This window comes from Mus musculus, chromosome 11 (genome assembly GCF_000001635.26).
Source record: "Mus musculus strain C57BL/6J chromosome 11, GRCm38.p6 C57BL/6J".
Classification (NCBI taxonomy): Eukaryota; Metazoa; Chordata; class Mammalia; order Rodentia; family Muridae; genus Mus; species Mus musculus.
The window spans coordinates 53517755-53539749 of NC_000077.6; the positions used below are offsets into that span (position 1 = coordinate 53517755).

The following is a 21995-nucleotide window of genomic DNA, read 5'->3' on the forward strand; positions in this document are numbered from 1 at the left end:
GGCATCAGACACCCCTGCATCTGGAGTGACATGCTGTTGTAAGCTGCCCCACGATTTGGATGTTGGAAACTATGGGTCTTCTAAAAGACTGCTGAGCCGTCTCTCCATCCTTCCTCTTTTTTATTTGAGACAGGATCTGTCTGGTTGGGATTAAAGGTGAGTGCCACCACACCAAACTAAGTGGATGTTTTGAAATAACACTCGAGTGGAAATGAAAGGCCATTTAGAAGGTAGTCTAAGGCCAAGGAGGAGTGAGAAAGAAAAAGGCAGCGAGGAGAAACTTGCATGTTTCCTTGCAGCAACTGTTTCAGATGATGGAATCCTCAACCCCGCATGCTCTCCCCATGCACTCCGCATGCTCTCCCATGCACTCCCGGGGTCAGACATTAGGGCTAGAGGAGACACTAGCAAACAATGGGTTCCAATCACAATTTAAAGCCCCTTGCTTGTTTTTCTTCATTTTCAGAGACTTGAGGGACCCAGTTCTCTCCATTGTGTAGATCCCAGGGATTGAACTCAGGCCATCAGATTGGGTGGCAAGCAACTTTACCCGCTGAGCCACCTTGCTGGCTCATGGATACACGCCATCAGAAGAGTAGCTTTCATAGTAAGGTTAAGAAGCTGGGTGTGGGATGTGATTCAAACAGGAAAGTTCATCACTAATCCACCTCCCCACTCTAACCACTGTGCTGTGACCCCAGGTGTTTGTTTGCTTGTTTGTTTGGGGGGTGTCTTGTTTCTTTCTTTGGGGGGGGGTCACCAGACTGGCCTCCATTTTGTTTTATAATGGAGGATGACTAGAACTCTGAACTGTCCTGCCTCTAACTTCCAAATACTAGGATTATAAATGTGCCCCTCACATCTGGCTTATGCAGTGCTGGGGACAGAACTCAGGGCTTCCTGCACGCTAGCGAGCAAGCACTCTACCAAACTGAGCTGCACGGGGCCACATTTCTTGTCAGAGAACGTACAAGGAACAACAGCACGGTGGAGCATCCAACAAAATAAAAACACTGTTAAGAACTCCAAGATACTTCAGCTGGGTACCTTGGAGACAAGACATGGTTTGTAAAGAAAGAAGGGAAAAGCTTCTTCTCTCTTCAGAGAGAGAGAGAGAGAGAGAGAGAGAGAGAGAGAGAGAGAGAGAGACTGACTCTATGGAGGGGACAGGAAGTGTTCCACAGCACGGGGTGTGCCAAGTCCAGATGTGGTCTCCAGATACCTCCAGCAGGCATACGTTTCCACTGAGGGGAGGACAGGGTTGTTTCTCAAGAAGATATTGGGGGTGGGATGCACATTCGTGGGTAGTGGAGGGACAGAGGCAAAGTTTGCCTTACTATCAGGGAGACCTTAGGGAAAGGCAGGGAAAAGAAGACGGGGCGAGCTAGATCTTGTAGTCACTGAAAAAGTTTACGGAGCCTCTTGAGACGTTTGTGTAGGTTTTTTTTTGAGTGGTATGGTTGGCGAAGATGTGCGTACTGTGAGAACCAAGTTCCTCTCTGCATAATGCCATAACTCCAAACTCGTGGGACAAGCAGGGTGAGGATCACTAGCAGTATGCTGCGCATAGATGTCGAGTCCGCTTCCCAAACTGCATCTTTCTCCGGTTCATCATTGCGCAAGGAGCCAAAGGCTGCCTGGCAGGATGCACCGGTCCAGCCCAGGGCTCCCGCCCTAGCTCCAGCTTAGAGCATCAGGTGGGACCTATGGCACAGGCAGAAGAGGCTGAGGGATCTCTCTCGGACCTGCAGCGCATGAACCATCCGATCGGTGGTCCCAGTGCGTTTGCAGGTTCCTGTAGAGACAGTCAGCTTGGAGGCAGAACTCCCAGGGCACACGTAGCACCCCTCTGTGCTATGCACTAATCTGGCTTCCAAGGGACACTCAGCAGGCCTCGGAGAGGCCCGGGTCCCCCAGACGTGGCAGTCCGGGCCCCCCACCTCACAGACTACAAGTCCCAGCAGCACCCGCAGCTAGTACCTCCTGCCAAGCCGCGGAGACCCCCGTCGGTCCCAGCCGCGGGGAGTGCGCTGTGCTGGGGCCGAGCCGGGTAGGGAGGCCGGTCCCGCGGGCGGGGGCGGGGCCGGCTCCGCGGCTTCTCCCGCCGCCGCCGCCGCCAAGGGGAGTTTCCAGGAAGTGGCCATATTGGATCCATTCAGCCGCAGCCGCCCGGGCGGAGCGCGTCCCGCAGCCGGCTCATCCCCGCCGCGGCCCCGGCGTTCCCCGCAACCCGCCCGCCCGGTGCGCAGCTCGCCATGGCGGCCACCGACTTGGAACGCGTCTCGGTGAGGCCTGTGGCGCGCAGGGGCACGGGAGGGGGCGCGAGGCGGGCTGTCAGCACCGCGCGGCGGGGCCTCGAACCCCGGGACCCGGGAGCTAACCCCGGGAGGGTGTCTCAGAGTGTTGGGCTTCGCGCGATGTGAGCTCTTTCGCGGGAAGAAGCCAAGATCTGGGCTGATCGGGGCAGGTGTGAAGACAAGACTCGTGTCCAGAGGGGAGGATCCCGGACGCCCCCGACTCTTCTCTCCCAGGGTGTTCCTGCACCTCTGGGTACTTGCCTTTGCCGCGCAGGTGCTGTTATCTGGGTGCAAAGAGTGAGGATGGAGCCCCAGGGATCCAGGGATTTTTCTACCCCCCAGCACACACACACATTCCAGAAAGAGCTCAGGGGAGTTGCAGACTTTGGGTTGGAAGAACCCAGGCTCGCTGCTCATCTCCTCCACTGCCCTCCCGGGAACCTGGATCCTGGGTGCGACTCCAGACAGGTCCAGGGCCTCAGTGGTTGGCTCTGGCTCTGCGGCAGCCATTCCCAGGAGCTGAAGTGATTCCAGATCCAAACCATTGAGTGTTTGTTTGGGCCCCAGTCTGGACCTGCCTCTCTCTAGGCTGACGCCCCTTGGTGGTCCTAAGGGGGGTGTCTGTGGACTTGAGCCAGGCTATAGCATGCGGAGGGAGGCCTTTTGGGGGTTGTCTGCACTCTTGGTGTCTAAGGCTGGATTTGGGTGTGTCTGGGAGGCTAGGCTGTGACGGTGAAGGAAGCTGTGTCCTCTTGCCAGCATGTGAGGCCCTGGTCGACTGGAAGGGGAGGAGGGGAAGAGAGGGAGGAGGTGGAGGAGGGCCCAGGGCTGTTGGAGGGAGGGAGAATTCTGAATGTGTGACCGATAACGAATTGGTTCTGGGGCTAAATAAGGGAGCCAGGACTTATGTAATTTTGCTATAAATACTGTCATCTGAATTTATATATGCAAATTTCTTCTTTAATCTGAAAATACATTTGTTGGTCTTTGCGAATATGCATAACAAAGCAGGAGCTTTCATAATGTGTAGACTGGTGTGTTCTGTGCCCCTTGGGGAGGGGGCTGTGTGTCTGTTAAGTAAGTTTGACTTCATGGGTAACAGATGCAGAGGCTGGGCCAAACCAAGGTCCACTTCACTCCCGCGGCGTGAAATGCAGTACGTAAAATGGAATTTATGTACTGCAGGAAAACAGCTGAGTCCTTATAAACCTGCCTAGTGGATGGAGACCAAAAGGGGTGTGTGTGTGTGTGTGTGTGTGTGTGTGTGTGTGTGTGCCTGTCTGACGCTGTGTTTTCTGTGCTTAGCCGACCAGAAGGTGTGTCTGTTCTGTATTGAGGTCAGAGGTTTGTCTAGCAGTTGATCTTGCCGGATGAGAGTATGTGTAAAGCAGCCAGCATCAGTGGCCCGAGAGGATTCCTAGAGATACCACTTGTTGGTCATGGGACCTCTTGCAAGCTGTTTAACCCTCCGTGTTCTCATCTACAGAGTAAGAGAAAAGCGTATCTGCCTCATAGAGTTGTGTGGATAGTGTCAGGACATGATAAGGACTCAGTAAATACCCAGCTGGGTATGAGATGGCTGCAGAAAATGTGTTTGCCTTGGTCGCACCGTCGCCAGAGGTATCATCAGGGGGCCAGCTGAGCGTCCACATTGTACAGCTGGGGCTTGGGAAGACCTTGCCTCTGTTTGCTTATGGATCGCTTCTGTGGGAAGTCTTCATTATTATCCCCATACTGAGCCAAAGCACAGAGCGGGGACTCAAGTTCAGCTACGGCTGGAATCTTGGGGCCTTGATGGTTGTGCCAGAGGGATGGACGCCTTCCCCGCCCTCTGCGCTCTGGGCTGTCAGCCTCCTGGGAGGACTCAGATGGAACTGAATTTGGGTGGAGATGTCGGGTGGAGTTTGGCTGGAATTTAGAAGTCTGGTCTCTTTCGTCCCTTCCTTATCATCCTGGAAAGATAATTTCCTCTCTTATCATGTGCTAAGCCTTGCTGATTCCTTACAGAGGTGTTTTTTTTTTTTTTTTTTTTTTTTTACAGTTAACTGTAGTTTTGGGCTTATTGGAGACACGCTGGATATTTTGCCAGCTGCAAGGTTTGGCGGCACAATTGGCAGGTGTCGACTGCCCCTCTGGCTTGTGCAAAAGTGGGCTTCAGATAACCTGCAAACTGTCTTAGACTGGAGTCTACAAGAGCACACAGAAAGGTTTGGGCTGTAGTTTGGGGTGGAGAGCTTACTTAACTTGTGTAGAAAGCCCAGGGTTCAACCACCCAAGCTGCCTAGAATTTAAAATGAACTCACTCAGCAACGTACTTTGAGATGGAGGTGAGTCGGGGTCGCTCTGCATAGTCCTGGCTGTCCTGGAACCCACTATGTAGACAAGGCTGACATTGAACTCACAGAGATCCACCTGCCTCTGTCTCCCAAGTGCTGGGATTAAAAGTGTGCACAACCATGCCTGTGTGTTGGTATTTTGACTTACCCTTATCAGCATGGTGGATACACCATAGGCCTATATTATATTTTATTTATTTGTTGTGTGTATGTGACTATGTATGTATGTGGGTGTGCTTGTGTGATGGTATGTGTGTGGAGGTCAAAGGTCAACTTTCAAGTCTTTCATCATATGGGTCCTGGAAATGGAATTTTGGCTTTCAGGTTTGACAGCTGATGCCATCTTGCTGGCCCCACATCTCTGACTGGGTCCTGCTCAGCCTTAGGTCAGCTCAGAGGCTTAGGTTGATGGCTGTTGTATATGTCTGCAGGAGCAACCCTCAGCAGGTTCTGTCATCTCTTGTCTTCCTTGGGTCATCAGACTCCTGGCACACTTTTGGGGTCCCTCTCTTCTTAGACTCTGACTCTGAGAATCACTCTCCTCCAACCCTGACCAGCTCCTGTGACTCCTGTCTGCATCTAATGGGACAAGGTTCAGACTCCTAGGTGAGGGACCCTGTAGGTTCCGGGCAAAGTGAGGATGTGCGGGGGAGAGGGGAGAAACGTGAAGCAGCCTCATCCTTGGCTTTCTTCCCAGCCAGTCGCTCCCTCGCCCCCATCTCCGCTTTATCCTCAGCACCATCTGTTACATCCGTTGTCACCCTGTAATCTTGACACTTCCCCAAAAAGCATGCTATCCAAGGAGAGCCTATTTTGTCCTGAAGCTAGGTGTGGGAAGCAGGCTTCTCACCCCAGTGTGGCTCAAGGGCCCTGTTCCCTGGGCTCTCCCTATCCTGTGAAAATGACCTCGGCGAGACTTTCTGGGCAGAAAAGATAGCTGAGAAAAAGGTGCCTGTGAAGCCCCCAGTGCCGAGCATTGCAGGGTCACACGTGAATGCCACAGGCAAAGCCACGGCTCCACACCTTTCTCCAGGAGCTAGGGTTGCCTTTTCTTCCTCCCTTCCCTACCTAACAAACTATGAACCAACCTTACTGGAACCTTATGGAATGGATCAGAGCTGTGAGTCTGGTGAGGGGTTGATGACCCAAGGCAGCATCCAACCGTGGACTGTTTGGGACAGGAAGAAAGACGATGGCAAGAGACTGGCCACAGAGTCAAGGAGGATAAGCAGAGGAGGAGAACTCGGGGCTTGTCCAAAAGCTTTGGGTGGGCAGTGGATGTTTTGTGGTCCATCGTCTTTTTGCTGTCAGCAGGCTGAGATTTGGTGAGGAAGCAGAGTTTGGTTGCTGGTCATTCAACCATGGGCCCAATGCCCAAAGACTAGCTTCCACCTGAGTGCCCCTTGAGGTGATAGACTTTCGAGCCCTAGGATGAAATTGGGAGTGGTCTGTGTTTGGGACAGTAACTCCCGGACATATTTGTAACTGAAGCCCAGCTTCCTTGCGGCCATGCCCCAGAGCAAAGAAGCAAGGAGCAGCTGGCCTCCAGGTGTCTCTCAGGGCCTCTCCAGTTTCCTGCTTCCAGTTGCCTTTAGGGTTTTGGGACCCTCCCCACCCCCATCTTATAATGCTCTAGCTTTGTGTATAACCAGATGTGGAGCTGGTTGGGGGGGATGGGGGACGGGGGTGGGGTGGGGGAATGGGACACATCTGCTTGAAGAGTGGGTTGCTCTATTAGCTTCCATAGGCATTGTGTTCATCCTCAGGGCGCATGTGGGGAAGCCTAGCTGGGAGGAGGCAGCAGAGGACAGGGTCGGGAGTTTCTGGGCAGTAATACTGTTGGCATCAGGACCTCAGAAATCCGTGACATCACTTAGGCGAGACCCGCAGACCCGTTGCCAAGGCAACAGCCACCATATTCCCAGAATCTACTTGGCTCACCTCCACCTTTACCTGGGTTACATCATTACCCATATATATAAAGAAAGCCCCCCTCATCTCTTTTTCTCTTCCCCACTTCTCTTTCGGCTGCCACCTTGCCCCCCCACTCCAATAAACCTCTTACACGTGGAACTGTTTTGGCCTGGTGTGCTATGTTCAGCCACGATTCTAACACATCAACTGCAGTTGTCTTTTTTGCTTGCCTTGAATTGGATATTCATTCCTAGGATGAGGAGCTTCCGGGTACATAGTAGGCTTTATGAACCAAGTTAGAGGGACAGAGTCAGAGGGGGTGTTCATCTCTGATCATGATCTCTGACTGTTCCCAGAGGGATCCTCTGGGTGTGGGCCACTGGAAACCTGGGCTTTTGGGGGGACTGTGGGACAGACCCAGCATTCTCCTGAGGGACAAAGACAACCCTTTGCCTGCTGTTGGGGTGAATGGATAGCAGAGATGCATAGCTGTGCCTCTGTAGCTGCCTCTGGCCATGTTGGTGCAAGGGCACCCCTCTGGAACCTGCCAGCAACATCATCCAGCCTGAGGTGGTAAACAAAGCAGGGAGATTTTGGAATCCACACTCCCCCCGCCCCCCCTTCTAAGGCCAGTGTTTCATTCACAAGGAAATGCTGCCTCCTTCTTTGAATGGTTGGACCACTTCTGGATGAGCACATTGGCAGACAGCGGTGGCTGCCCCTAGAGTCAGTCTCTAGCCAAGCAGAAAACTGGAGCTGCTGTGCCTCCTGCAGCAGAGCGCCCCCTATGTGCTGTGGCAGGATGGGACATTCCCTCCTCCTCCTCCAGCAACACATGGAAGCCTGAGAAGCCTCAGTGGCAGGTGGCAGGGACGGGCATGGGCTCAGGAACTCTGCTCTTTTGTTTCTGGAGAACCCGTTTTGGTAGGTGTGTCAATCAAACCATCCCTATTTGACAAGCTACAGCCTGGCTGTGGGAAGACGAGAAAGTGTTCTGGACAGAGAAACACAGGACCAAGTTCTGGGCCTGGGAGAAGTTGGACTGCTGGCCCAGCAGCCCTCCTCGTTGTTAACCATGTGGGCACCATGGTGGCACTGTGAACATTGATCTGGGTTTGAGTCTTACCCCCCACCCCCCTCCCCGGTCTTCTGTCCTGTAGAAGAGAGACGCTGCAGCCCAGGTGTCCTGGACTGGGGACAGGTGCTCCCTGTTTCTGTTCTCCTCAGGCCCAGGATGACAGCTTCTCTGACTTTGCTCTCTCCCATACGACCTTTTAGTTATTTCCCGTGACCTCTGACCTGGGTTTAGAGGCTTGCTTGGAATCCTGGGACCAGAGCCTAAGCCGTTCCTGGGAACATTCCTAGAATTCCTCTTGGGCTCAAGGACAGTTGTGCTCAACACCACAGTTCTGGCCTGGGGCCTCTGCTCTGGCTATTTTTAAGGCCTAGACTTGCTTGGGAGTAGCTGAAGCCACTTGGTGCCAGGAACATGGGTGGAGAAGGCTCCCAGTGGTACAGTGAGTCCTGAGGAGTGGGCTTTCTGTCCAACTGGCAGGGTGTACCCGACAATGCCTTGAGATGAGCAAGAGGGTAAACCATTCTGAATTTTAAACCCTAAGATAGTCTAGGGGGCCAGCCAATGCTAGGCACAGGAGCTGGGGGACAGATGTGTTCAGAGACCACGGCGCTAGAGAAGCGTGTGGAAGACCTGGCGTGTGGAAGACCTGGCGTTAGGGAGCTAGCTGCTTAGCACCCAGGACTCAGGAACCATATTTCCTAGATTGGGGGGTCTGCTTTGATTCCATCCCCACTACCAGCATACTTTGGGGTTCTTTATTCATCTGCAGCTCTGCCAGTCTTGCTGGTGTGGGTCCTTCAGCAGATTTCCAGTCTCTGAAGATAGTCTGCTTTCGTGTGTGGGCAAGCCGTGAGACCCGACTTCTCCCTAGATGCCACCTCAATTCTTGGTAAAACAGACGGTTCCTCATGTCTGACAATTAGGGCTGATCCCGAGGGTTCAGAAAACAGTTCTGGACCAGGACAGGGATGTCCCAGTTACCCACTGGGCTGTATAATGAGCAAGGCCCTCTGCTTTGTTCTGGATGGCCAGGCAGGAAAGATTGCACTTTCTTAGTTTGGTTGCTTTCTCTGATGTGCCAAAGAAAGGATGACGTAGAAAGCCTTGCCTTTGCTCAGGATCCAAGAGCTCGTTAGTGATTTCCGAGGGGATCTTGGCCATGTGCAAATCTTACTGTGTGCAGATCTCCAAGGTGCCAACTGTCCTTGTTCAGGGGGATTTTTGAAGATGTTTAGAGCCCCTAGTGAGCACCCTAGGTTGCTAGATATGAAAGGGGCCAGAGTCAGCAAGAGCTACCCCTGTCTAGGGCCTGCCAACCTAAAAGCTTGTCCTTGTGGAAGAGTACCTATGCTTCCATGCATCCAGAATGGAGTGGACACATCATTTCCCCAGATCTTTCCTCCAGACTAGCCTGTCAGACAGTAATGTCCTTGGTCCAGATACCTTCTCCTAAGTGCCAAGCCCTCTGTTGGGCCCGGTATTCTCTTTTTCTTTTGATTTTATTTCCTTTTTCCTTTTCACGTTTCCCTTTTGAGACAGGATCTCATGTAGTTCAGGCTGTCCTCAAGCTTGCTAAGTACCTAAAGATAGCATTGAATTCCTGACTCTTCTGTGTGTCCAGTGCTGAGACTACAGGTGTGTGCCACCATCCCTAGTTTATGCTTAATGTTCGCATCTTTCTATTTTCACTTGGTTTTGTTTGAGGGAGGCACTAAGGATAGAAACTGGGGCCAATCAGATGGTTAGGAAAGTGCTCTACCACTGAGCTACATCCATAGCCCTTGGTAATCCAGGCTGGCCTTGATCCTTCTGCCATAGCCTCTTTAGCATTTGCTAATGGCGTGTGACAACCAAGCTGACTTGTTTGTAGATCTTGTTCTTGTTGTTGTTTTCAGACAGGGTTTCTCTGTGTAGCCCTGGCTATCCTAGAACTCATTTTGTAGGCCAGGCTGTTCTCAGTTTACAGAAATCCAACTGCCTCTGCCTTCTGAATGCTGGGATTAAAGGCATGAGCCACCAGCACTTGGCTTATTTGTGTTTGAGACAGGGTCTCTCTCTGCTGTTCAGGCTAACTTTGAACTCCTGATCCTTCTGCCTTGGCCTCCCTGTCATTGGGATTGTATGTGTGTGTTGCCATGGCCTCCCCCTGTTGTATTCTCACAGTTGACTGCAATCTAGCCCTGTAGCAACTCTGGACTGTGTCTGAGCATGGGCTCTGCCATTTCCACCTCTTTCTGGAAGTTGCGGGTCTTTCAACCAGAGTATTGTGGCCAGAAGTGTGAGTTTCCCAGTCATGTTGTCGCTGGTCAGATCCTGAGCAGTGTGGCCTCCTGTCTGTGACTGTCTCACAGTGCCTCAGTGGTCTCATCTGTACAGTGGAGACCACACTTCAGCCAACCCCATGGAAGCTGCTGTGTGGAGAAAGATGGAAGGTGTATATTTCAGAACTTGTGTTAGCCGTAACTGTGGTTATTATCATCGGCATCGATCCTCTTTGGCATTTATGGTGTCTCCCTGGCCTCTATGGCACTTGAGTTTAGAACAAGCTTGGGTTGAGGATGTAGTGCCCTCACCTTCTCACTGTCCCAGTGCCTGCCACGCAGCAGATGTGTCCACTGTTGACAGGCTGGGATGGACTGGGAGCCTTCCAAGTGCAGCAGAAGCAGAATGCGTTGACTAAAGGTTTGTTGTACTCTCCCTGCTGGGCTGCTTAGTGCCGCACAGGGTGGGAAATGCTAAGTGAGAGGCAGTAGTGCTTTGGGGGTTTAGTTCAAACACAGGGGTTCTGAGCGGTGGATGGTGACCTCCATTCTTCTCTGAGCCTGTAAACTCAATGCCTGGTCTTCTTTGCCCCTTCTTGAAGTTTCCGGAGTCTCTCCAAACTCTCCTGTCCCTGTGCATGCCTTGTTCCATGGAGACTAGAAGCCAAGGCTTCTTCAACAGCAGTGCTAAGGTTCTACTCTGCTGGAGTGTAGGCCGGGCACGTAGGAGGTAGGGCACACGGGAGCTCCGTAATTGCTCGGGCATGTTCTTGGCCGACTGTCTTTTGAGAGGTGGCTTTAGTCTTAGGCTAGCTCCCCAGATGTTCATAAAGGCCTCCCTGAGCCACTTCCTTTGGCATCATGCTGACTGGCTATCACCAAATGGCAGGGCTGTAACCCAGCAGGAGACCTGATATTCTATCTGAGTCCTGGCCGCCACATCCTGTAGGGGACACCTTGGTTGTTACCAGGTCTTCCTGTGCTATGACTGCTCAGGCTAGCGAACATCTGAGAGGAGGGCGACACTCTGCAGTAAGTAGGACATTTTGGGTCACGAGTTAGTGATGCCAAATGTGCGATCAGGAAAGCCAGCATTAGTGAGACTCATCCCTCAATAAAGCCAGAAGGTCACATCAGCCTCCTAAGAACAGAGAAGGACACTGTCCCTGTTAAGGCATAGCCATGTTTCTCTCTACATAAGGGCAACCAGAGATGCCACCCACTCTGGTTCTTGATGGACCTGGGAGGATACAGTGCAGCTTTGGCAATAACTTGGGGGTGATAATCTCTTTGCCCTCTACACCTTCCATAGAGAGAGCCTTGTTGTGTGAGGGAAGGGCAGGCAAGGCTGCTAAAGCCTCAATGGGGAGCCTCTAGAGCTCAGAATTGTAAGAAAGCTGGGGGAAGTGAGAACTAGGCTGGCCTGCTTGGCGCTCTCTCTCTCTCTCTCTCTCTCTCTCTCTCTCTCTCTCTCTGTCTCTCTCTGTCTCTCTCCCTTCTCTAACCCCTACCTCTCTCTCCCTCCCTCTCGCTCTCTCTCCTCTACTTTCTCTCTTTTTCTCTCTCTTTCATGTCCTCTGCTGAGGAGTGTGTGTGTGTGTGTGTGTGTGTGTGTGTGTGTGTGTTTCCAGACACAGCTGACTTGGTCAGTTTTGGCGGCAGACTCCAGGATGTTGGATTGCATCCTGATTGTGTCACTCTTGGAACAGGAGCACGAACAAATGCGCAGCCTTCTCCGCAAGCACAGCACAGCCTTCAATCTTAGAGATTTTCATTCTCACCTAAAAATAAGCTTTAGACTGTTCTGTCCTGCATTTGATCCGCAGGCTGCCACAAGCAGGAAGGAAGACTGAATAATGAAGTCCTGTGTGAGGTGGGCAGGCGACACTTCTTGTGTGGCAGGAGTTGAAGGTGGTGTCCATGAACTTAAAAATGAGCAGTGGTGTCGTGGCCAGCGAGCAGGGGAGGCATAGGGAACATGGCTTCCTCAGCCTTGAGGCTATCCTTCCGAAGTGGGGAGAAGAGGTGGCCAGCCAGGATGCATAAAGTGTTAAGAACTGGTGCAGGGGAAACAGGACCACTGTCTGGGATAGCCTGCTGTGCTGTGTGTGCGCGTGGGGGGGGGGGGGCGCCAGCTAGGAATAGATGCCAGCAAGAAGGCAGAGATGTTGACACATTCCCACCCCCCACCCCCTACCCGCAGAGCCCAGGAATTCAGGAAAGCAGATGAGCTTTAAAAGGTGGACTTTGTGGCTGAGAGATGGCCCAGTGGGTAAAGGCGCTTGCCGCCAGGGCTGCTGACCTAAAGTCAATCCCTGGAGCCCACAAGGTGGAAGAAGAAAAGTGACAAGCTGCCCTGTTACTCCTCCAGGAGCGTTGTCGCATGGGCGAGCCCCAAACCCAACAAATAAATAAGTAGATAAATAAGTAGATAAATGGATGAATGGAATGAATGTAAAAGAAGGGGGGACCTAGGCACACTTCCGTTGGCAGTATGCTCACCCAGCATGCCCAAAGCCCTAGGCTTGCTCTCCAGCACCGCATAAAACTAGGTACGTCAGCAAGTTCCCGTGATTCCAGCCCTGGGAGATGGAGGCGAGAGAGTTAGAAGTTCAGTGTCGTTCTTGGCACAGCAAGTTCAAAACCAGCTTGAGACTGTCTCAAAAGACACCAAACACCCTCCCTACCCCCCAACACACACACACACACACACACACACACACACAGGAATTTAGAAGTAACCAGTGGGGCTGGAATTGAGCCTGGTGGAATGCCAGGCAGAAGAGTCAGGGGAAGGTCGGTGTATCTGTGTTGCTTCTGATGTGGGTACCAAGAAAGGAAAGCTGCCTGGTGGGCCTTTGTCAGGTGATATATGCAGTCCTAAAGGGACTTGTCCTGAGTGGGGAGATTGGGACACAATGCCCTGGGGATGGCAGTAAGGAGAAGGGTCATGAAAAATAAGTACCAACAAGAGTCTTTGGAGAAAACAGGTTTACGGTAAACCTGGCTTATTTGAGATGGGTAAAAAGGTCACATAAAATCTAGGATGCTTGTAGACATAGTTTGGCATGATTGGTACAGATGTAAATACCCTAAGGCGGGTTGGGTTTTTGTGCCAGAGGCCAGACTGGCTAGAGAGGTACAAGCCAAAAGGTACAGGCAGCAGGGTGTGGCTGCAGAGGGTGGGTGTCCAGGTGCTGAGGAGGCTCTTGGGTGGCAGGAGCCACACAGCCTTCTGTCTGTTCCTGACTCCTTTGCCCACTGTGTTGTGTCCACATTTATAAAACGGTTGTCATGACACTGCTGAGGGCTCCACTTTGGGGCTGTGGACATGGGAGACTGAAGAACACCTGTGCAGCTTCCTGGCCCTGGTGGTGGGTAGGGCATAGGCACTAAGAAAGAAAGAGGCATGGTTCTGCCCAACACGGAGCCAGGTGGGTCTGGGAAGCTGTTCTCAGGGCGACATCTACTACCACTCCCAGGGAAGCCAGAGCAAGTATCCACATAGATGAGTCCAGCCGTGACTCTGTCTTTGGGACTCATGGTTTCTCTTAGTAGTGGTATGGACCAAATCCAGTGGTTCCTGCACTCTTAGGGCCTGTTGCCCTCATCTCTGCTGAGGTCAGACCTCCACATTCTCTCCCAGAATCTTCTTTTTAAACAGTCCTGGCTTTAGTAAGGTTGGAGATCTCAGAGCCTGATGTCTCCAGAGACCACCACTGAGAAGGAAGCAGAAGACTGCTTGAGCCCCAGTTCTGGCTCCGTCGTTCTGCTAGCTAGGTCCCCGCAGGAACTCTGTTGGATACCTGAGCAGTGGAAGCAGCCATAGAGGAGATCCAGCCCAGCCTGACAGGAGAGCCCTCTGATACACTCAGTTAGAAAGAAAGGCCTATGAGGGAGTGGTAACATTCCCACCTCCCCCAGAACTGCCTCCTGGAATATACTCTCCAACCTGGGCCTCTTGGGCTTTTTTAGATTCAGAGGAGGGCTGGGGATTAGGCTCAACTGGCAGAGTGCTTACCCAACATGCATAAAGCCCTGGGGTCCCTTGAACCACATCACCCACGCATGGGGTGCATGCAGGTGGTGGAAACAGAGATTGGAAGCTGAATGTCACTCTTGGCTCTGTCGCAGGTTCAAGGCTATCTTGGACTACATGAGTTCCTTTTTAACGAAAAAGACCAGGGAGCTGGGTGTGGTGGCACACACTCATTATCTGAACACTTTGGAGACCAGACAGTGGGATAGCAAGTTCAAAGCCACCCTGTCTCCAAAGTGCACCAGGGTCAGGGCTAGCCTCACACAGACACATCTTTTCCTGGGGGCTCACTGTCTTACTGTGCTTTTCTTGGCAGAACGCAGAGCCTGAGCCCCGGAGCCTGTCCCTGGGCGGCCATGTTGGGTTTGACAGCCTCCCTGACCAGCTGGTCAGCAAGTCAGTCACTCAGGGCTTCAGCTTCAACATACTCTGTGTGGGTAAGTGGCCTGGCCAGCGGCAAAAATGGATGAGACTTCTTGGAGCCGGTGCTCTGTTGTGCTGGCCGCCTATCCGTCTTGGGCTGGGGCTGGGGCTGGGGCTGGGGCTGGGGCTGGGGCTGGGGCTGGGGCTGGGGCTTGGGGGTCCTGAGCAGAGAGATATTGGGTCCAGGCTTTAGTTTTGCCTCTGCCAGGGTCAAGAATGGGATTAGATCCAAGATCTGACTCAAGAGTTGCCACAAAGAGGAAACAGAAGTGAGCCCATGAAAGTGCTGTCTAAGCACTAAAAATGGGTGTTTCTCACCAGAGAGTCACAGTCAGTAGTTTATTCATTTCTTTTTTTTTTTGTTTTTTTTTTTTTTTAAACTTTATTTCATTTAATGTACGAGTGCTCTGCTGCATATACATCTGCCTGCCTGAAGAGGGCATCATATCCCCCTATAGATGGTTGTGAGCCACCATGTGGTTGCTGGGAATTGAACTCATGACCTCTGGAAGAGCAGCCAGTGCTCTTAACCACTGAGCCATCTCACCAGCCACTGTTCATTCATTTCTTTAAAAAAAAAAAAATTCAGCTGCTCCTATAGAGGACCCGGGTTCAATTCCCTACACCTATATGGCATCTCACACCTGTCAGTAACTTCAGTTCCAGGGGATCCACCGTAGCAGGCATGCATGTGGTACACATATCTGTGCATGCAGGCAAAATACCCATACACATAAAAAAAAATCTTTTTTTAAAAAAAGATTTTATTTATTTATTTTTATGTATATGAGTACACTGTAGCTGTACAGATGGTTGTGAGCCATCATGTGGTTGCTGGGAATTGAACTCAGGACCTCTGCTTGCTCCAGCCCTGCTTGCTCCAGCCCATAGATTTATTTATTATTATATTTAAGTACACTGTAGTTATCTTCAGACACACCAGAAGAGGGTGTCAGATCTCATTGCAGATGGTTGTGAGCCACCATGTGGTTGCTGGGATTTGAACTCAGGACCTTTGGAAGAGCGATCTGTGCTCTGAACTGCTGAGCCATCTCTCCGGCCCCATAAAATAGATCTTAATAAAATAAATAAATTTTAAAATTTTTACAAGGCTGCAGAGATGAGCCAGTAGTCAAGAGCACTTGCTGCTTCCCAGAGGACTGGACATCTGCTCCCAGCACCAACGTCACATGGCTCACCACTGCCTATAGCTCAAGTTCCAAGGAACCTGACAGCTCTTTCTGGCTTCCATAGGTAACTGCACATGCACACATAAAGAAAAATAAATCTTGCCAGGTGTGGTGGTGCACGCCTTTAATCACAGCACTCGGGAGGCAGAGGCAGGCGGATTTCTGAGTTCGAGGCCAGCCTGGTCTACAAAGTGAATTCCAGGACAGCCAGGGCTATACAGAGAAACCCTGTCTGGAAAAACAAAAAAAAACAAAACAAAAACAAAAACAAAAAAATCTTTAAAGAATGTCTCTTTCTTACCATGTGGCAAGGAGACAGTGGTAAGCCAGACCCTGCTCTGACACCAGAACACAGAGGACATCTCTAATACACTTTGGAGCAAACAGAACCTGATGGGGGTGGGAGCAGGGTTCCATGTGTCCAAGGCACAGACTCTGCAGGTGTCCCTTGGGAAGGAGACCATGTGGACCTGAGGCTGCCCAGGGACCAGCAACTGATGGTCTCAGGTCCTGTTCCTGTGGACCCATGACTGCCTTGGCCTAAGAAGGATGAAGCCCAGTACGGGCTCTGTGTTTTGTGACTGGGTCCAGCATACAGTGGACTCTCCATAGCCTGATGCTGCCTTTTCCCTACTCCTGGGGGAATGTCACATACCCTGCACGGTTATGTCTTACACCAAAGGCTTCCTTGATGACTCTTCCTTCTGAATATTTTTTCTTTCCCTTCCTTCCTTCTCCTATTTTTTTTTAAACACATTTATTCATTTTATTTGTGGAGCCCATGACAGGGCAAGTTGAGAAGTAGAGCAGTTGCTTCTCTCCTCCTATCATGTGAGTTATCAGGCCTGGCAGCAAGTGTCTTTACCCTCTGAGCCATCTCACAGACCTGGTTTTGTGTGTGTACGTGTGTACATGCATGTGCTGGGATGGAATCCCAGGGCCTTACACATGTCAGGCAAGTACTCCACAACTGAGCTACGACAGAGACCACCAAGGATGGGCGATGAGGAGTGGGATAGAGGCTTCCTTCTCTCATTCAGGAGCTACAGGTCTTAGAATCCACCTCACCTAGTTGCCAGCTTGAGACAGCCCCATTCTGGTCTTAGTATTCACTTCTCTCCCTGCCGTTCCCCACACCAGGCGAAACTGGGATTGGCAAGTCCACGCTAATGAACACACTCTTCAACACGACCTTTGAGACTGAAGAAGCCAGTCACCATGAAGAGTGTGTGCGCCTGCGGCCTCAGACCTATGACCTCCAAGAGAGTAACGTTCATCTCAAGCTGACCATCGTGGATGCTGTGGGCTTTGGCGATCAGATCAATAAGGATGACAGGCAAGAGGCGGGAAGGGCGGGCCCCACCTAGTCTCCACGGTGCTGGCTGACGCCGTCCTAACACTGCTCAAGCGCTTCATGCGTCACACTGCCCCATTATATAGCCCTAAGGTGACCTGGGAAGGCTGCTGGGGAAGGGCTGAGGTCTTGGGCCATTAGCAGACTCCTTCTGGGAGGCTACAGGAGAAGGGGTCAACCAGCCTTCTCTACCTGATAGGCAAAGCTGTTCCCAGGGAAGAGAGTGGAAAGATCCCGGCTTGGGCTTTGGGCTGCCCTGCCGTGGCCAGTGTCTGCCTCCCAGGTGATAAAGCTGTCTGTAGTTACAGGCCCATAGTTGACTACATCGACGCGCAGTTTGAAAACTATCTGCAGGAGGAGTTGAAGATCCGCCGTTCCCTCTTTGACTATCACGACACGAGGATCCATGTTTGCCTCTACTTCATCACGCCCACCGGGCACTCCCTGAAGTCCCTGGATCTGGTGACCATGAAGAAACTAGATAGCAAGGTACATGGCCCTCCTTGTCACCTGACCTCTGCCACCTTCCTCTGGAAGGGGGTATGGTGGCTGCATTAGGCTATGCCGTGGTCGGCTTGGTCCTCTCTGGAGTCTTGGTTTTCTGTGGCTGTCATTAAACTTTTCAGAGCCCTGTTCCAGGCTGGGCCTTTCCTTCTCTTTTGGAGTCTTGTCCCTTGTGCCTTGTGAAATGACTTCCTCCTCCTGCTGATCCTCTACTCAGTGTCCCCTTCCATCATCTCAGCCTCTTTGTTTGCTCTCTGACATGGCTTCTCCTCGGCTCTCTTCTGAGCTCACTAGGAGAGGAGAATGACGACTCAGGAATCAGGGCAGAGAACAGTCTCATCAGAGGTCAAGGGAGGTTGGGGTCCTGGAGGACAAGTGTCCCTCATAGTGATCTCTCAGCCCTTGTGACTGCCTTTCCATCTCAAGGGTTAATTATCACCATGAAAAGTGGGGTAACCTTGGCTTGGGAGAGTTTAAGCCCTTTCCAAAGCTGCTACTCCTGCGTCGCCTTACCTGCTTAGTGGGTGGGTAGCTTGGTCACCACTACTCTTTCTGTCAGGCCCTGGGCCACTTAAGACCTTCAGAGCATCCTGGGTCCAAGTTGAGTATGTCCAGAATGACCAAACCGCCAGGGCCTTTAGAAACACTACGTTGTTACAGTTCCGGCCAGCACGGTGGCCGCAGGTGGCTGTGGCTCACTGGAGCAGCTGGCTTCCTGCTCCCAGTGCTTGTCCACAGTCAGTGACCATACTTAAAATAACCAACCGACCTGCTGCCCCGTCCCCTGACCTCCACAGGTGAATATAATCCCCATCATTGCCAAGGCTGACACCATCTCCAAGAGCGAGCTCCACAAGTTCAAAATCAAGATCATGGGTGAGCTGGTCAGCAACGGAGTCCAGATCTACCAGTTTCCCACCGATGACGAGGCTGTCGCCGAGATTAATGCAGTCATGAACGTGAGTCGGGGGAGGGGGGCAGGGCCTTGCTCGGGGCTCCAGAGCCAGAGGGCTTAGAGACACCGATCTGAAACGCAGCCCCTGGGAACCCTACTTGCCAGGATGTTATCCTTAGCATCTCCAACACAGAGGTGGGCGTCACATCCCTCCCAGGGATCCTGTGGGCACAGGATCAGAGGCCTTGTTTGTTTATTGGGTTTGCACGAAGGGTGCCCTAGATCTGAGTGTCTCGAGTCCTACTCTGGGTGGCAATGTGTTGCATGAAGGAATGAGGAGCTGCGTGGCCAGGGGTTGGGAATCCGGAAGGAACCAACTTACTGTCTCTGTCAGAGAGTTCTCTTGCTCCTGAGAAGAGCACCACACAGACAGGCATACCCAGTTCTCTGTTCTCATGGAACAGTGCTCTGAAAGCTACAGGAAGTCAGCCTCTGACCCCAGAGCCTTGCAAAAGGCTGGTAGGCCCTCTGTAGAGTGCAGGGGTGGTAAGAGCGTCTGCCCCTGGTTCTAGCCTAGCGCTCACACACAATTGGACCCCTTTTCAGGCACACCTGCCTTTTGCCGTGGTGGGCAGCACAGAGGAGGTGAAGGTGGGGAATAAGCTGGTTCGAGCACGACAGTACCCTTGGGGTGTGGTGCAGGGTGAGTGTCCGGCAAGCGCATCCCCAACTGGGGCCTTGGCTCAGTCTCTTGACCTGCAAGCTGAGGCCACTAACCACTGTCCTGCTAATCCTCTGCCCATCTGCATGGTCACCTCACTCTGTGGAGCTCCCCAGGGCACCTGGCCACTCTTGGGCTGTTCCTCTCTGTCTCCACGCCTACCTCATGCTACCACGAGGCTCCCAACCATTGTCTGTTGTACCCCCACCATCTGAATGTTTGCTCTGCTCTGTGGGACCACCAAGGCCCCCCGTCTTACCATCCCACGTCCACCTGCACGCCTGCCTGCCTCCTGATGCTTTGGAGCCACTCGACCACTGCCCCGTTGCCTCCCCACCTCCACCTGCGTGCATGCCCGTCTCATGCTTCTCCCGCCCTTGCTCCTAGTGGAGAATGAGAATCACTGTGACTTCGTGAAGCTGCGGGAGATGCTGATCCGGGTGAACATGGAGGACCTGCGCGAGCAGACCCACAGCCGGCACTACGAGCTCTACCGCCGCTGCAAGTTGGAGGAGATGGGCTTCCAGGACAGTGACGGTGACAGCCAGCCCTTCAGGTCTGCGTTGCCTCAGCCCCTCTTGTCACACCAGCACTTGCTATCTCAGGCCTGGGAGCCTGCAGGCAGAGGCTGGTGGGAGCCCTGAGTCCTCTTGCCCCAGCGTCTGTCTACCTGACTACTGCCTCAGTTCTACCTCAGGTCTCTCCTTTGGGTCTCCACAGCCTCCAAGAGACATATGAGGCAAAGAGGAAGGAGTTCCTAAGCGAGCTGCAGAGGAAGGAGGAAGAGATGCGACAGATGTTTGTCAACAAAGTCAAGGAGACAGAGCTTGAGCTGAAGGAGAAGGAACGGGAGGTGTGTGCCAGCCTCGGGCAGGGCTGTTGGGGTGGGGGAGGCAGGCTGGCTGGGGTGAGTGGGGGACCTGTCCTGCTTATACCCAGGCGCCTCCCTTTCCCCCAGCTCCATGAGAAGTTTGAGCACCTGAAGCGAATCCACCAGGAGGAGAAGCGCAAGGTAGAGGAGAAGCGCAGGGAGCTGGAAGAGGAGACCAACGCCTTCAACTGCCGGAAGGCGGCCATGGAGGCCCTGCAGTCACAGGCCTTGCATGCCACTTCACAGCAGCCTCTGAGGAAAGACAAGGACAAGAAGAAGTAAGTGGTTTCTCCCTCTCTGGGCTGGCTCCTGACCCCTGGGCTAGACAGACTTCTCTCCACTCCTCTGTCCCTCTCGCTCACAGCTCCCCCCACCTCAGCCTCACACTCACCGCTCACCCCCCAGTCTCACACTCACTGCTCACCCCCCAGCCTCACACTCACTTCTCACCCCCTCAGCCTCACACTCACCGCTCACCCCCAGCCTCACGCTCACTGTTCACCCCCAGCCTCACACTCACTTCTCACCCCCCCAGCCTCACACTCACTTCTCACCCCCCCAGCCTCACACTCACTACTCACCCCCTCAGCCTCACACTCACTGCTCACCCCCCCCAGCCTCACACTCACTGCTCACCCCCAGCCTCACACTCACTTCTCACCCCCTCAGCCTCACACTCACTTCTCACCCCCCCAGCCTCACACTCACCGCTCACCCCCAGCCTCACGCTCACTGCTCACCCCCAGTCTCACACTCACTTCTCACCCCCCCAGCCTCACACTCACTTCTCACCCCCCCAGCCTCACACTCACTACTCACCCCCTCAGCCTCACACTCACTGCTCACCCCCCCAGCCTCACACTCACTGCTCATCCCCAGCCTCACACTCACTTCTCACCCCCAGCCTCACACTCACTTCTCACCCCCAGCCTCACACTCACTGCTCACCCCCAGCCTCACACTCACTTCTCACCCCCCCAGCCTCACACTCACTTCTCACCCCCCCAGCCTCACACTCACTACTCACCCCCCAGCCTCACACTCACCACTCACCCCCAGCCTCACACTCACTTCTCACCCCCCCAGCCTCACACTCACTGCTCACCCCCTCCAGCCTCACATTCACTGCTCACCCCTCCAGCCTCACACTCACCGCTCACCCCCAGCCTCACGCTCACTGCTCACCCCCAGCCTCACACTCACTTCTCACCCCCCCCAGCCTCACACTCACTGCTCACCCCCCAGCCTCACACTCACTGCTCACCCCCCCTCAGCCTCACACTCACTGCTCACCCCCAGCCTCACACTTACTTCTCACCCCTGTCCCCCCAGCCTCATGCTCACCGCTTACCCTCCACCTTGCACTAGTGTCTCAGTGTGTCTCCCCCCGGATCTGTCTCACAGCTGTCTCCTCTCCACGCAGCCCTGTGCTCACCCTCTCTTTGCTCTCTCTCCTCCTCATTCCCCCATAGCATCCTCAGCATCTGGCCTCTTTGCTGCTGTAGTGAAGGAGGCTGGGTCACGTGGGCAGTGAATAGCAGGGAAGTCAAGCACGGTAGCTACGAGTCCGAGTCGGTCAGGCCAGGAGAGGGACTCGTGTAGGACTGTCCCCATTTCCTGCCAGATTCCAGCAGACCCTGTGCTTCTGCTTGAGTGGCTGTGGCACGTGTCCTCCTCGGTCCCCGAGGCTAGGCGATGGTGACCCATAACAACAGGAGGTGACTCATAACACTGTCCCCGCCACTGTCATCTCTACACAGCTACTTTGGAAGGCGTGCAGGGCTCAAAACATGGTGGCTCCTGGCAGAGCTCCGGGGCTGTGCCAGGGAGCAGGGCTGCCCATCTTGTAGGGACTGGAGCAGTTCTTGTAGAGAGCGGCAGATGGTGAGGAAGGAGGCTCTTCCCGGGTACATCAGCTCACCAGACAGAGGGACCCCAGTCACGCTCCCTCTCGTTTTCTTTGCTTGCCCTAACTTGCCTCTGCTGCCTTTTTATTTTTTAATTTGCTTTAAAAAAAAAAAGAAGAAGAAGAAGAAGAAGAAAGAAAAAGCTATTATTGTTTGTTTTGGGGGGCTTGAACCCAGGGCCCCCCGCACATGCCAGCTAAGCTCT

At 53.1% G+C, this 21995-nt stretch overlaps 1 protein-coding gene across 12 annotated transcripts in view; it reads left to right on the plus strand.

Moving 5' to 3' along the window:
* Positions 1–1642: 1642 nt before the first annotated feature.
* Septin8 (septin 8) overlaps positions 1643–21995 on the plus strand; it is a 30209-nt gene continuing 9856 nt past the window's right edge. For 3 of the 12 annotated variants that reach the window (XM_017314392.2, XM_030245721.1, XM_011248834.3), the window contains exons 1-9: positions 1811–2285; positions 14242–14362; positions 16679–16874; positions 17201–17381; positions 18194–18355; positions 18898–18994; positions 19400–19568; positions 19733–19865; positions 19971–20161. In XM_017314392.2, the coding sequence (XP_017169881.1) occupies positions 2256–2285; positions 14242–14362; positions 16679–16874; positions 17201–17381; positions 18194–18355; positions 18898–18994; positions 19400–19568; positions 19733–19865; positions 19971–20161 (1280 nt within the window). In that variant the 5' untranslated portion in view covers positions 1811–2255. Of the gene's footprint in view, positions 2286–2389; positions 2572–14241; positions 14363–16678; positions 16875–17194; positions 17382–18193; positions 18356–18897; positions 18995–19399; positions 19569–19732; positions 19866–19970; positions 20162–21995 lie in introns of those variants that run through there. The other 9 variants (NM_001347496.1, NM_033144.2, NM_001252332.1 and 6 more) reach the window with 5 other exon arrangements.